General features: G+C 39.9%; 1 protein-coding gene across 8 annotated transcripts in view; it reads right to left on the bottom strand.

The window, feature by feature from the left end:
* SGCD (sarcoglycan delta) overlaps positions 1-15208 on the bottom strand; it is a 1029217-nt gene that overhangs the window by 417347 nt on the left and 596662 nt on the right. The window contains exons 1-2 of one of the 8 annotated variants that reach the window (XM_054684745.2): positions 10573-11003; positions 8219-8264 (exon numbers count right to left, since the gene is read on the bottom strand). The exons of 1 other annotated variant lie outside the window; for it this stretch is intronic. In XM_054684745.2, coding sequence (XP_054540720.1) covers positions 8219-8221 — 3 coding nt within the window. In that variant the 5' untranslated portion in view covers positions 8222-8264; positions 10573-11003. Of the gene's footprint in view, positions 1-8218; positions 8265-8657; positions 8741-10572; positions 11006-15208 lie in introns of those variants that run through there. 6 more of the 8 variants (XM_054684743.2, XM_001134904.7, XM_054684746.2 and 3 more) reach the window with 6 other exon arrangements.

Raw genomic sequence — 15208 nt, 5'->3', positions numbered from 1 at the left:
GTCCTAGAGATAAAGGCCTTCAAAAGGATGAAAATGATCATATTCTGCTTTCATCAAGCTCATATTTTAATGAGAGATGGACAATAAACAATAATGGACAATAATGAAACCCCTAGAACTAAAGTTAGGTGCTAGGAAGAACGGAGAGGTACCTGTAATAGAGAATAGAAGGTGACCCACTCTGGTCATGGAAGGTCATTCTGATAAGGAGACAATTAAGATGATACTTGGGAGTGGGGGCAAGCTTTTCAGCAGAAGGCAGAGCAAGCACTACGGCCTGAAGAACTGAAGCTCAAGAGTTGGATTGAATGAGCTCAGAGGAGAGGGTGAGAGGTGAGTTTGTAGAAAGAGGTGGGGCACCTCCTAGGTTCTAACGAGTAGAGAAAAATACAGCAAGACTGATGGCTACATTAGCTAATTTAAGAATAAGACAAGTGATACAAATCAAGTAAGTTTTTATTTTTCTTGGTGATGCTACAGGTTAAAATTGGGTGAATTTAAAAGTAAACATGAATTATGTAACTATGAGATTGTAACCAGTTTATATAAATAGGAGGCATAGGTTCCCTCAAAGGCTCATTACAGTTTTTAGAGTTTGTTGTGGAATCTAAGCCATTTTGGATCATCCTGGTACAGAAATAGAAATCCATTAGCCATATTAGTTTTTAGGTAAAACTGTTTGCTTTCAAGGTTTGTTTTTTAGTCAGCCATCCATACCAGGCATTAGTCTGGGATCACAAATATTTGGCACAATTTAGACAATGGTAAAAAAATTCATCACTTTTAGTTTTGATGTAACAACATTTGTTTCTTACAAAATTCATCCAGAAAAGTAAGCACCTATTTATGTGAACTAGCCCAGGAATAGCAGTTTCTTTTTAAACAAATATTCAGATTAACTTAATAGTTATATATTCCAATTCTTAGCTAAAATATGTAATACCAAAGTGTTGAAAAACTTTTACCGAAAACAAATTCAACAAGTGCATATATTTAAAAGAATCAAAGAACATGCAGTTAAACAATTCTCTCATTCATACCTTCAGCCTCCCCACACTGAGGCAACCAGTGTTATCAGCTTATTTTTTATCCTTACAGAAATGTTTAATACATATTCAGGCTTTATTCAATATAGATGTTCAGTGCATATGCACATTTATATTGTTTTTACACAAACAAGAGCATATTTTACATAATGCTCTAAATCTAACTTGGTCCACTTAACATAACTGATAGTCCCATAAAAACATAAAATTAAAAAAAATAGCTAGACTGTTTTAAATGGTATGGATCTATGATATTTAACTTAACCAGCTCGGAGACAAATAGCGAGGAGGTTGTTTCCAGTCATTTTTGTTACCTATCATAATGAAAATATAACTTTTTCTACCTGTTCTTGGAAATCAGTCTTATGAAGAAAACACAGAAGCAGCAGAAGGGAACAGTGCTGAGGTGTTAAGGAGCTCCTGTTTAAGGGATGGTTAAGCCTGACCATCCCAGAGAGATCTGAGAACAAAACACAAAGAAGCAAGAGAGTAAAGCATGAGGATATCTGGGGAAATATTTCAGTCAGAGGAAACTGGACCAGCAAGTGCAAAGGCCCTGAGGCAGAAGCTCGCTTGGCAGGTGAGGAGGACAGTGTGGCTAGATCAGAGTGCACCGGAGGAGAATGTTTGAAAATAAGCTTGGGCACAGGCAGAAGGGGAAAGAAGCAGGAGCTCAGAGCCACAGTAAAAACCTCAGGTATGATACAGAAAGCAACAGTAACCACAGCAGAACCTAGGCATGGAAATGGGATGATCAGATTTTCACTTCAGGATCACTCTAGTGTTCTCTAGGAAATGGGTTGTAGGAGCGAGAATGGAAGTGTGGAGAACAGGGGCCCGTGACTACTGCAATCGTCTTCAGAGAGGTGGCAGTGGCCCAGGCCTATAGACAGGTGGGTGAGAAGCTGGGGAGTTGCTGTATTTGGAATCTTGTGGGAAAGCAGAGCTAACAGGATTCTCTGTGGCTTGAGACATGGGGCGTCAAAAAGGACAGGAGTCAAGGAGAACCCCAAGGTTTCAGCGTAAGCAGCCAGTTGCACAAGGGTACCCCACAGGGAACAGCGTGAGGATAGAAGGCTTGGAGGGCAGGAGGGGGATGGAGTGTGCAGGGGAATGATAGGGGAAGAGACAGGTGTGTTAATGTTGAAGGCACATGAGATTCCAAAGAGATGGTAAGAGGTAGTGAGATAAGGAGACAGATAAACAAGAACACTATGATGGCACTTGGAAACGAATCTGGACTTCAAGGGGAAGGAAGACCGGGCTTCAGGACATGAATCTTTAAGACTCCAGGATATGAGTATTATTGAAAGCCACAGACGTAGAGCAGACACGTTTCACATAGGTCCAAATATACCTCTCAGACAAGTCCTGAGAAACCAGATTGCCAGGTCAAAGTGTATCTGTACAGTTTTTAAATAAATATTATCAAGGTGCCCCACAAATTGTAATATACCTTGTATTTAAGTTTAAAATATTTATCTCTGATGAACCAGAAGATATTTCAGCATTGATGAACATCAATTCTTTCCATCCTAGAGATGCAGATGTACGAGGTACTAGTTGAGGTGCTTTCAGGCAGATATATTTGTTGAAACACACATGCATATTTCTACCAGGAATTAGCAGATACACAAGTGCATACATTCCTGCAACACTATGGGAGATCAATATAATTAAAACCATTTCGTAAATGAAGAAACTGAGGTCCTAAGGAATGCAAGAGTATTCTCAAAGACCCCTAACTAGTAAGTTGGTTAGGGTCTGAACTTAAACTCAGGCCGGGTTTTCTCTCCATTACTCACAGGCTGAGGCAAAGACTTAACTTTTCCTGAATACAAAGTAAGGTATTTAGAATGATCATAGACGTATATTCAGTGTGAACTGCATTTGAAACACTGCCACCACCTGCAAATATGTGCCGTCCTTCAGTTCCTCCCCGACGCTGTTCGAGGCATCTGGGATATATCAATGAGCAACAACAAAGAGCTCTGATCTCACAGCAGTGGAAAGAGGTAGTGATGGGGAGATAGATAACAAACATAAACACCAGCAAATATTATATTTATGTCACAAGGAGATGAATGCTATGAGGAAAAGTCCCACCTCCTAAAAAAAGCCAAAAAAAAAAAAAAAAAAAAGGAAAATAGACCAGCAGTACCAGGGGCTGGGGAATACAGCAGGCTCAATATTTAAAAGCATGGGAAAGGTTGACCTCATGGAAAAGGCTATAGTTGAACAAAGACTTGACGGCATTGCAAGAATTGTTGACGATTTGGCTCTATATAAAACTAGCCTGGTCCTTGATGTTGCAAGGTGAGGACCAGAAAGGAATATGTGAACTGAATGCCCTTGGGCAGGAAAAATAATTTCAAACATCTGATCGCAGATTTAATGGTGTCATTTTCACATGCAAAGGATGCTGTATCTACCCCATCATGGCCACTTCTATGGTTAGCTTTCCTAATAGTAGTGGCAGATACTCTCAGCAAACCAGCTACTTTGTGTTGTACAAGATCGGTGCTTTCTAAAACCCCATGGATGATTCCCACCAGAACCAGATAATGACAGTAGGAGTCAAGCTACTACAGCTCTTCTGCGACTTGGGGACCAAGCTGTGTAATAAAATAATAATGAACATGACTCAAACACTTGAGATCAGAGTGACACACAAGGCCTAAAGGGAACATGGACAATATAAAATCCAAATCCTTATTTAACAGACAATAAAACAAGGTTCAGAGAGGTGAAGTGACTTAATCAAGGTCACAGAGTAAGGCAGTAAAAAAAACCAAAGTCAGCTAAACTGAAAACCAGTATGTTTCCCATAAATTCCAGGTTTCTGTCTTTTCCGCTTGAACTCCTGGCTTCACATTACTTTCACCAACCGTCTATACACAGATTTTGAGCAATACTTAGAGACAAATTGCAAAAAAAAAAAAAAAAAAAAAAAAAAAATTCACTTTTCTAACATAAAGAAAGCACACATAAATGACAAACACTTGTATAATGGTACTATGTACTAGCCATTGTTCTACATGTATTTAATCCTCACAGACATATAATCAGTACCTGCCTCACAATCATTTCTATTTTACAGTTGAGCCAATGAGAAAGAGTGGTTAAGTAATCTACCCCAAATCTCTTTGCTTGTTAAAGGCATAGCAAGCATTTGAACCCAGAGTGTTTGGCTGGAAAACCTGTTCTCTCATTTCTTATATTAAATGCTTCTAGATATATGTGAATAATTGATTATAACAATGTGATTACTAATGAAAACAATATTTTTGTGATTGTATTAGCTAGAAGTTCTCAATATGGATATTAATTTTAAGACATATTATTGAATACCTATTGAGTGACTACTGTATTCCAGCCAGAGTGAAAGTTACTCTAAGTATAGGCATTTTGTCCCAGGTAATAAACCAACTTTGATATGTCTCTAAAACATATAAATTTTTACAGCATCATGAAAAGCAGCTACAACAAATTAGGCACATCCTTCTATAGTGATTCAATAGTTTCATAAAATTAGAATTGATCCAATAGATTCTCCCTTGACAATTATGTTTGGCAAGAATCTTTAGCTATTACCTGCGCTCTCAAATGCTTGCAATGAAACCTGTGGTAGGAAAGGAAATGCTCATCTCATTTTTGGTCATTTTACATATTTTTTTAATCAAAGTTTCTAGAAACAAGTATGATAAAAATAGCTAAACAGCATGCATTTTTCTAAGCAGTTTGCATGCTTTCATGTAGATATGTATATATGTATGTACATCTATTGAGGTATAATTTACTTCTAGTAAAACAAACAGATATTAGCTACATAGCCCAATGAGTTTTACAAATCTGAACATCTTTGGGAACAACATTCAAACAGGAGGGGGAACATTTCTATCACCCGAGAAAATTCTCTTATTACTCCTCTTAATCAATTCCCTTCCCCAGAGATTGTGACTATTCTGATATCTATCACATTTAATGTTTTCAGTCTTAGCTATAATCCGATGAGGTGGTTCTAATTTTGAGGTCTGGATTCTCGGCCACCATACTGTCCTCCTGCAACACTGCTCAACAGAGACTTAGACCATCTCAACAGTGTTCTCTGAGAGAATGAAGCCACAACTTAATTATGCCCTAACTTCTCTCCTATGCATCTAGAATATGCACCACCCTTGAGAGAACAGAGAACATGGTCACTCAAATCACCGTCTACTTTCTTTGGTTCAGTTGAGAAACTCTAGAAAAATAGAGCAGACAAATGTAAACATGTACAGGTCAGATAGTGGGGTCAATGAATGAGGTAGGCATATGCCCTCTCAAAAGGACAGGAGCTGACCACAGGCCACCAGCCACTGTGCCCAAGAAATTACATAGGGAATGCCCATCTTCAGCTTTTTCTAGAAGATCCACATCATGATATCTTAAGATGTTTAAATATTTGATAAGTCAATTAAAACAAACAAACAAACAAACAAAAAAACACTTTGTGAGCCAAAATGTACCTATAGTCCAAGCCTTTGGGTTGCCGGTTTATGACCTACTGTTTGTATCAGCAGCCTGGTAACATCAGAGAGAGGGGTGGGGACACAAACTTTTGAAGGTCTCAGCCAATGTTAGGAGTTAATCTTTCTCACTACCTGGTAAAAATTATGCTGTCCAGACACTGGCCTATTACCAATATTCCTGACCCCTGAGGGAAGCAGATAAGGACTTTGGTAAGCACACACTGAACAAATAACAAAGAGAAAAGAAACTTGCAAGGGTGAATGGAACCCAATAAAGAAAGAGTGAAAGGGCTAGAAAGATTATAGAACAAGAGAGAGGAGAGAAGTCAACCATAGGTAACAACAGGAATGAAAGGAACACAGCGTGGCTCTGTTCCCTGCTGTCCTTATCCTGGAGCAATTTTCTTTCATTGAATACACAGTGCCAATATCACAACCCCAATGAGGGTTAGTACAAGATTTTGTCGAATGATTCGTTTGGAGAGAGGAGCTTACCCTGGTATTTATTTACTCTGAACTCAATGAATAGTTTCAGTGGCTGAATATGTCAACTCCAGCAAGTAACAGCAGGGTTTCCAGGCATTCACAATATATTACTTGGAAGTCAAGGTGCTCACAAGACAGTCTGATCCTATCACTCCGGCAAGGAAAAGTGGTCTGAGCAAGGAGGGAGTTTCTAATCCCTGGCAATATAGTTTTTATCAGGGAATTGTGCTTGCTCTAATAGGTGCCATTGCTTTATCAGTGAAAAAGAAGAATGAAGTGATTGCATCCATATCCTCCTACACATCCTGAGCTCCATTAATACAACCACGAACAAAGCTTTCTGAGCAAACCAATCTCACAGGATTTATATACTAAGTGAACCACGGTGACATGTTCCTCCCCAGTCCTACAGACCTGTCTGAGAGGCGGGTCAGAGGCTACAGCTTACATGGTTTCCTTTATATGAGGCAGTTCACACTCTGCAATAGGAATTTGAAACAATAATGAAGACCTTTCTGTGTGGCAAGAAAGGTGAAACAAAGGGAAATGTGGAATTTCTCGAGAAATTTGGGCAACACAGGAAAAGTAACCCAGATAATTCAGAGTAAAACATCCTCTCCTTTGCTGATTGTTTGAACTCTTCATTTTACCTTGCTCTACCTTTTTCACTCTTTGTTGATTTGCCTGGTGCTATCTCAGTTCATCTTAACTACATGTATTAATATATTTGACATATTTAAGTGCTTACTGTGTGCAAAAGACAATGCTAAGTGCATTATCTGTACAATCTCACAACACACTATTAGGCAGATACTTTTGTCACGTCCATTTTAGAGATTAGGAAACTGGGACACATTTTGGAGATGATGTAACTTGCCTATGGCCACACAGCCAGGACCCCAGTCTGCGTTTGAGGCAGACCCTGAGCTCAGTTCACAATATAACCACTTTTCTTCCACAGCAAGATGATACCACCTTCCATTTTTTTCTTTCTTGCTGTGCTTCCTCTCCCTACAATCACCCTCTTCCTTTTTGGTTAACACATGTATGAAGTCCTCACCATGGAATGTGCATTGTTCAGATGACTAAGTTGAGTTCAAGGAGCCATAGTTTTTGTCAGGAGAAGGCTCACTGAAATATGTTCAGAGAAGAGTAAAGAAAGAGTGCAGGAAAAGATGGAGAAATGGGTTAAATGACTCAAGACACCCAGCCTTAAGGGAGACAGACTAAGAGTTATTCTTAAAGAAAAGGAAGAGCCTCAGGATTACAAAAATCATAGGTTGTGAAAACAGAAAACAATTCAGAGGTATCAGATCATCTTACAGATAGGACACCTGAGATCTGAAGATGAATGGAGCCAGGACCTGACCTAAGATTTCTGACCACCTCTACCTTTCCTCCCTCTCTCAAGCCCACTTCTGCCCCCAGTACCAGCACGTTCGTCAGACGTGGCTTAGGAAACTATCCAAGATGCATGAAACCAGAAGTGTTTCTGACTTCAGATTTTTTTGGATTTTTGGAATATTTGCATTATACTTACCATTCAGCATTCCAAATCTGAAAATCCGAAATCAGAAACGTTCCAATAAATAATTCCTTTGAGCATCATGTCAGTGCTCAAAAAGTTTCAAATTTTGAAACATTTCAGAGTTCAGATTTTTGGATTTGGGAAGCTCAACACATGTACAACCAACGATGTAGTATGTGCCCTTGGAGATTTTTTTTTTTTTTTTTTTTTGAGACTGAATCTCGCTCTGTCGCCCAGGCTGGAGTGCAGTGGCGCCATCTTGGCTCACTGCAAGCTCCACCTTCCGGGTTCACGCCATTCTCCTGCATCAGCCTCCCGAGTAGCTGGGACTACGGGCGCCCACCACCATGTCCGGCTAATTTTTGGTATTTTTAGTATAGATGGGATTTCACCGTGTTAGCCAGGATGGTCTCCATCTCCTGACCTCGTGATCCACCTGCCTCGGCCTCCCAAAGTGCTGGGATTACAGGCGTGAGCCACCGCGCCCAGCCTGCAGATTTTTTAAAATAAAAAAGTAAAATTAAAGAAATGTCTTCATCAGGATAAGGCATATATAACACTTTGTTCTCTTTTTCAAAAGTTTATGTTAATAATAAAATGACCATGAGCAGGGCCTTGAACAAGCTTTGCTCCCGGGAATTACTCACCATCTCCACCTGGTCCCTTCACTCAACACTCCCGGCAGTAATGTCTCTGCAAGGAACAAATATGGGTTAAAAATAAGGCCTGAAGAGCCTGCCCCCTCCTTGCCTAGGAAATCTGAACCCGCAGGCAATGCCATTCTTACAAAATGTGCTTTCTGATTACTTCCAGAAGGCAGGGCAGGTTGACCATGCAGTCTCCTGTGGTGAAGTGGCTAAAACAATTCTCTTCACCAAGGCCACTGAGTATCTGCACACATCCAGTCCAACAAATCAGTGCCTGGTGGCTTTGGCTATTTCTAATACATGTGTTTCATTCCTGTGCCAAGGGCTCCTCCCTCCACCCTCACTGCCCAGTTTGTGTTGTGGCCATTCCTCTCCCTTCACTGCCTCCACCTCTGCCCTGGATTTCTTCCTCTGTATCCTTCCCCCTTCCGCTGCTTACTTTTTCTCTTCAGATGTCAAGAGAGCTTGACTTCTCCCTACTTCACTTCTAAAAAAGAGAGAAACTATAGAGTTTCTACCAAGTTTCAGGCACTGCTCTTTATAATCCTGCAACCTGGAGTTGCTATTTCACGCCTCTTCTGCTCTATGCTTGACGCACGCTAAATATAGAGGAGTATGACACCCGAGCTCATGGAAGGCTCCCTTTTTCATTGGCAGTGGGCTTGACTATGGTTCATGCCAGTTCCTAATCTGTCTTGGCATTTTTCTCACTCATTAGGCACTTTAGAGAAAAAAATAAGGTCACAGTCCATCCTGACTTCTAACTACACCACCTTCCTTTCCTCAAGCCCTGCGGTCCCCAAACCCTCCCCACACCACCCCAACACGAAGATGAAATTAATAAAGAAAATGTTCATGAACCATCTCTTAAAGATATCCTGCTGCCAGTCCTGTCCCAGGTCCCTCTTCCAAGTACAACACTTGGAAGAAAAAAGAAAATCGCTGGCTGAAAATCCTGACCTTCTACCAATAGGACAGAATGTATGCCTTCTCATTCTAGGTCTTATGCAGAGGAAGCAATGAGAAATGCTGGCTCTCCACTTTTCTTTCAGCATTAACTTCAGGCTCTTCTATTAGCTACTTGTTTAAAGATTGTAGGACACAAGTAAATGCACACCTGTTGTCACAGAGATCCACCCTAAGAGGTCTAGTCACTCTTCAGCTACTCAAGAAGTATCCAAGATTCCATTCATTCATCCATCTCCCCAACCAGACTTTTGGCCAAGCCCCCTTCGGAAAAAACCAATGTTGTCACAGATTGCTGTGCTAGTAACTGTAAAGCAGTTGTAAGGTTTAGCTCGGCTTTGGGCTGAACCAGTCTCTCAAATGCAATGACATTGTACTGTGTGTTTTCTAAATGCTGTACATAAAACAAAGTATAGCTTTCCTATGAGAGGAAAAAATCTATACTGCAATAGAGTTGATAAAGAAGAACCAAAACTGAAGAGGAACACTAAGATCCCTGTTGTGCTGAAAATTTTTTAAACTTTGATTTTTATAAAAAGCTCTTTTTCAGTAAGGTGTAAAATAAAACCAAGAGATCAATGAAATAAAATTCACACCATCATGTCTCTGTCCTTTAAGAAGAATTTTGAGTAAACTGCCATTTTCTGTTACTTTTTTATTATCTATGTTTCCTAAAATACAGAAGTGTTTTTTGAGAGTAAAACTGCAAATTACTTCAAGTGAGAAAATTGGAAGTGATTATAGAAACAGAATTACAAATGTTGATCCAGCATGATTCTAGGCAAATATATCACTGACAGTCAAATCCCAGATAATGACAGTCAAACTCCTATATAAAAGATTTTAGAAACCCATGCACACATATCTGTTTCGACACTCTGAAAGTGTCATCCAACGTAGAAACTTCAAACTCCGATTCCCTCCTAAAATGAGAGCCATTTTCTACTATTAAAAAACAACAACAACAAAAAACTCCCCATTAAAACTCTTGAGAAGCGAAGCAAAACACACAGACAGTTTCATCTGAAATTATCTTCCTTGCCAGTGAACGGCCCTTCCACGCAGAAAGGAAAAGTTACAGATGGTTGGAGCAGGGTGACAACATAAGGAATTCACATACTCCTCTTTACACAATAACGTTGCCAGCTAAATCCTAACTTTCAAAAAAAGTCTCTCTGCCCTGCTGAAAATCAGACCTTAAAGGGGGAAAAGCACAGATTGGAGCCCCACGCCAATTGTTTACATGACTGAGTTCTAACTTGCTAATTCACACACACACACACACACACACACATGCACACACTAAAAACTCGGAGTGCCTGCAAATACAGCAGGCAGATAGCTTAGAAAGTGAACAGACGCGTGCAAATGCAAGAACTGAACAGTACCTTACCTCTCTTGTCCGTTTCACAAACCGGCCGATGAAAACCGCCCGCGATCCCAGGGCGTGCTAAGCAGCTCTGAAGGAGGTGGCCACTCGGCCCGCTGAGTGTGTGCAGGCCCAGCCTGCGCTCAGAAGCTGCCCCAGTCAGATTTTCCAACTGCAGAACTGCAGCCAAGTCCCTGCCCATGCCTGAAGAATTTCCTGAACAGCATTCCCGTTCTTTTTCTGACTGCTTTGAAACCGTACTCCGTACTTCAATATGGCTTTGTCAGACCGACTCACAGCTACTGGGCTGTCTCCAGCTATCAATGGGAAACACATGTGTCAAGCACAGGCCGACTCCCCTGCAACAGCGCTCATGGTGTCTGCCGGACTCATACTCACAACCAGAAAGAAAACTGCTTCTACAACCAATTCTGATTTTTCAGCCATTCTCCACACAGCCTCTGCTCTGTAGTGCTAGATGCTGGAGATAAGTCCTCTCTTTCTTCTGCTCAACACTGCTCCTTTTTCACTTGCTCCTTACACTTGAGTCCCCAGCTGACCCCTGTCAGCCCCCTGAGCTCTTGCCAGTCCTGATAACAAGCTTATTACAGCTGAGAGATGTAAATTCTAATTTGATCTCCCTACCTGCCGCTTCCTAAATCTTTGCTCAAAATTTCAATTGCTTGAGGGGGAGCAATATTTTTAGCATTTCCACACTGGTACAGTTCTTCGGAGCTGTCCCCTCAACCTGATATGTACATTTTTTGCTGCAGCAACTAAAAATAATGCAATTATTTTTCAGGCACTTTTGTTGCTCTCTGTTCTGCAACAGTGCTGGTCCAAAAATGTAACATTTTATAGGCTGTTGGAATGTGTGTTATGGTTATGGAAAATAGAAAAGAGAAAAGAATGTACTTTGAATCAGAATGCGTCCTAATTCTGTGCACCTGTGATTATTTCTGGATGACACTCCCTCAAGATGCCCTGTGTACATTCTGCTGGATTTGGTGCTCTACCTTTGACATTTTCCCTTTCCATGCAACAAGAGGAAACCTCAAAACAGGAGGAGGACACCCCTCTTCTCCCACACTGAAAAACCCCCATATCTGAAGAGCCAGAGCTAAGTTGTCAAGGTAACATTGTAGGAAAGAGGTAATTTAAAGAGAGAGGAGCATTTGTTTTGAACTGTTTCTTTTTTCTGTTTTTGGTATTAACATTTTACTTCCAAAAATCACACCCCATTGGCAACTTATTCTAAAGAACTGGCTTGCCAGATTTTAAGTGTTGTATGTTCTTGAGGGGATGTTGTAAGTAGTAGGATTCGGTGGGGTCGTGAGTTTAGCATCAAATTACACTGGGCACTTTGAGCAGGATTAGATTTTCGCCTTGGGAAGCAGTGGGGTGGGAGGCGATGTGGGGAGGTGTGTGTGCACATCTAAGGTCAAGATGCAATTACAGAATCAGATCTTTGGAGTTGGAGACACCCCAGAGATCATCCAATCCAAATTGTTTCCACCCTTCATTTTACAGAGGGAAGTAGAGGCCCAGACAAATGAGATGACTTGTCCAGGGTTTTAAAGACAGTTAATACCAGAGCTGAAGCTAGAAATGGGATTGGTGCTCTCTTTTTCTATGTGCTTTCTCTACTGCAGCATAATTTGTGAAGGTGATATCATCTAGCCTTCTAATCAGATAGCCTGGGTCTAATCTTAGCTCTGCATCTTACTGACTATAACCCCTGGTCAGCTTGCTTAACCTCTCTCGATCTGTTTCCTCATCTGTGAAATGGGAACCATAATAGAATCTACTGGTAGAATTGTTAAGGATTCAGTGAGATAATCTGTGTAAAGTGTTTATGACTGCCTATAAATACATTTAAGTTTACTTTTTTTTTTAATGGAGCAAAATGCAAACCTTTTCTCTAACCTAAAAGCCAAATTGTACTCTCCCATCTAGTGTGAGTTCTAGAATAAAGTATTTGAGTGGCTAGTTTTCTGCTGCTTTAACTTTATGTAATAGGGGCCTGTCACCTTAAACTTGGAGAACTGTCCTGAAGCCTTATTGGAACATTAAGCCAGCTATACCGCTACTTTCCATTTATTCCCTAAATATAACACTGAAGTCTTTCCTTGAGATTAACTCACAGAAAAGAAAAACAGTGAGATCAAATCTGCAGTCAGTTACATGAGGCTGAACAAAGTGTCATTCTAGAGAACTGGGCTTTATACCTTAAGAGCTCAAAATTATCATTCTATAAATAGAAGACTATTAACAATTACAATGTTCATGTTTGCAAATGGCAACGTCCTAAATTAACAATAATAGCAAAATAAAATCCCACAAGTTGACGAAGAAATCTTTCAGAGAAAATGGCTGCTGCAAATTCTAAAGAATCAGACTTCTACTTGGGGTTCCACAGTCTTTGTCTGAGAGCTAGTGGTAGCAAATTGCTAATGAACCGCTTATTGTTTATTATTCACGTTTTATGCCCTGCTTCTTTTCAGGGAAAAAAAAAGCAGCTTTAAATAGTTGAAGAAGTTAATTTTGAATGTTCTGGTAATCAATTTAAAAAAAAAAAACTCCAGCTGATACTCAGCCCTAATCAAACTGCTGATATGATTCACGAGACCATGCCCTCATGTCTCCCCAAAGACTTGTTATGTGGCTCATTTCAATGTGGGCATCTGGAGAGATCTCAGTTTGAGACCCAGCTTTATAACTGCTAGCTAGAAAATCCTGAAAACATACTTAATTCTTCTAATGTTAAGAAACGTTATGCAAAACTTGAAAAATAAAGCCAAAAGGTAGTCTTTTTTTTTTTTTTCAATATCATATGCGGGAATTGTTTAACAGGCCTTCTCAAGAAGTATTTAAGGGGAATGTCATTTGTTGAACGTAGTTTGCTATTGAAAAACATTTCCAGATTTATTACAGGTACATGTTAACTTGGAGACTTTTATCTGATAAAGATGCAAATAATTTCTTTCCAGTAGAGAAAATAACCTCAAATGTGATGATTTGTTGCCCTCCAGGACATTACCAGTCTTGTACCTAATGTAGTCTCTGCTAGCATCCTTTGTTAACAAACCTATAAATACTGAGCTCCTCAAATGTTCTTGGAACCAGTCTTACCATCACACCAATTCCCCCACTAATTAAGGAGTCAAGTAAAATATCTGACATATCTGCTTTTCATATTTATATGTCATGTTTTTAACTTTTTTAAAAAGTATAATTTGACAGTTTTATTCTTTCCACCTATATGAGTGTTATGAGTATTACGTGAAATAATGTGTGATAATCACTTAGCGAAATGCATGGCACACAGTAAATGCTCAAACTATGTAGGCACTGCTAGTATTTAATATGATAGGACTGTACTCGGTTCTCACTTTTGCAAAGGACTCCTCATCAGTCTCCTTCCTATTACACCATTTTATTCTTACCATTAGATTCCTGAATCCCCTCTGCAATGGCTGTGCCTGCTGGAATCCTTCCATACATGGTGACCTCTTTGCTTCTCACAGACTTCCACTTTTAATGTTCTAAAATTACAACTAAAATATGTCTCCCTATCACATATTCTATGGTTGCTAATCACAGAAGTTGGTTAAAAATTATGATGTTGAAGATCATATGAACCAGAAAGCTTCAATCTTCACTTGAATATAAGCTCCATGCGGGCAAGGATTTTTGTCTACTTCATTTTCTGCCATTTTTCCAATGTCTAGGATGGGTATATAGTAGACCCTCATTTTTACCCATTGAATAAATAACATCTTTTGACTTACTTGAAAACTGAGATTCCTACATTATCCTTTTCAAAGGATATTTTTACTGTAGATTAAACATATCTGGAGCTACTCGACCATTTCTCTCCATCGTGTTTCAGATTCCCTTTGTCACCTGGTTGGCTTTTTTCCTGGGAATATTTCAGTTTCCTTAATTTCCTCCTTGAGTGTGGTGCTGAGAAGTGAACAAACTTTGCAGGTACACTGGGTCTAACGCAAAGACAGGAGGAACAACTCCTTCTCTCATTCAGAAGCTCTACTTCTATTGATGCAATCCATGAACATATTAGGTTTGGAGGTAGTAACCTGGAGTCATAGTGAGTCATGTCAGCTTGGACCACTCTATGACAGGTGCTAGTATTAACCTCATCTCCCACACCATTTATGTCGATGATGTTCAGGCCTAGATTTATGTTAGAATCACCTGGGGTAGCTTTTAAGCTGACTAGAGCCAGGGTCCCACCCCAGAGGTTTTGATTCTATTAGAATCAGATGGCCACCAGGCAACAGTATTTTTTAATCCCCTCAGATGATTCCAATGTGAGCCAGACTTAAGAATTACTAAGTTACAGGATCTTTTAAAACATAAACCTGATTGCACAACTCTTAGACCTCAAATCTTTAAATGGCTGACCATTGCCTAAAAGGGAACAGCAGCAACCCTCAACTGGTCTGTCACACACTTCTTTAGCCTCATCTGCTGCCACTCCCTCATTCTTCTAATCCTTCAAATAAATCATGTATCTTTCCACTTTAGGAGGTTGAAGAACAGCTGTTCTCACCTTCTGGACAGATATTACTGTTTCCTAGAAATTGCCTGTGTTCATGCAGTTATCTCTTATTCAGCCTTTAAATGTAACCTCC

Source organism: Pan troglodytes, chromosome 4 (assembly GCF_028858775.2).
Source record: "Pan troglodytes isolate AG18354 chromosome 4, NHGRI_mPanTro3-v2.0_pri, whole genome shotgun sequence".
Classification (NCBI taxonomy): Eukaryota; Metazoa; Chordata; class Mammalia; order Primates; family Hominidae; genus Pan; species Pan troglodytes.
The sequence above is the reverse complement of the archived record's forward strand: the minus strand, read 5'-3'. Positions and strand labels throughout refer to the sequence as shown.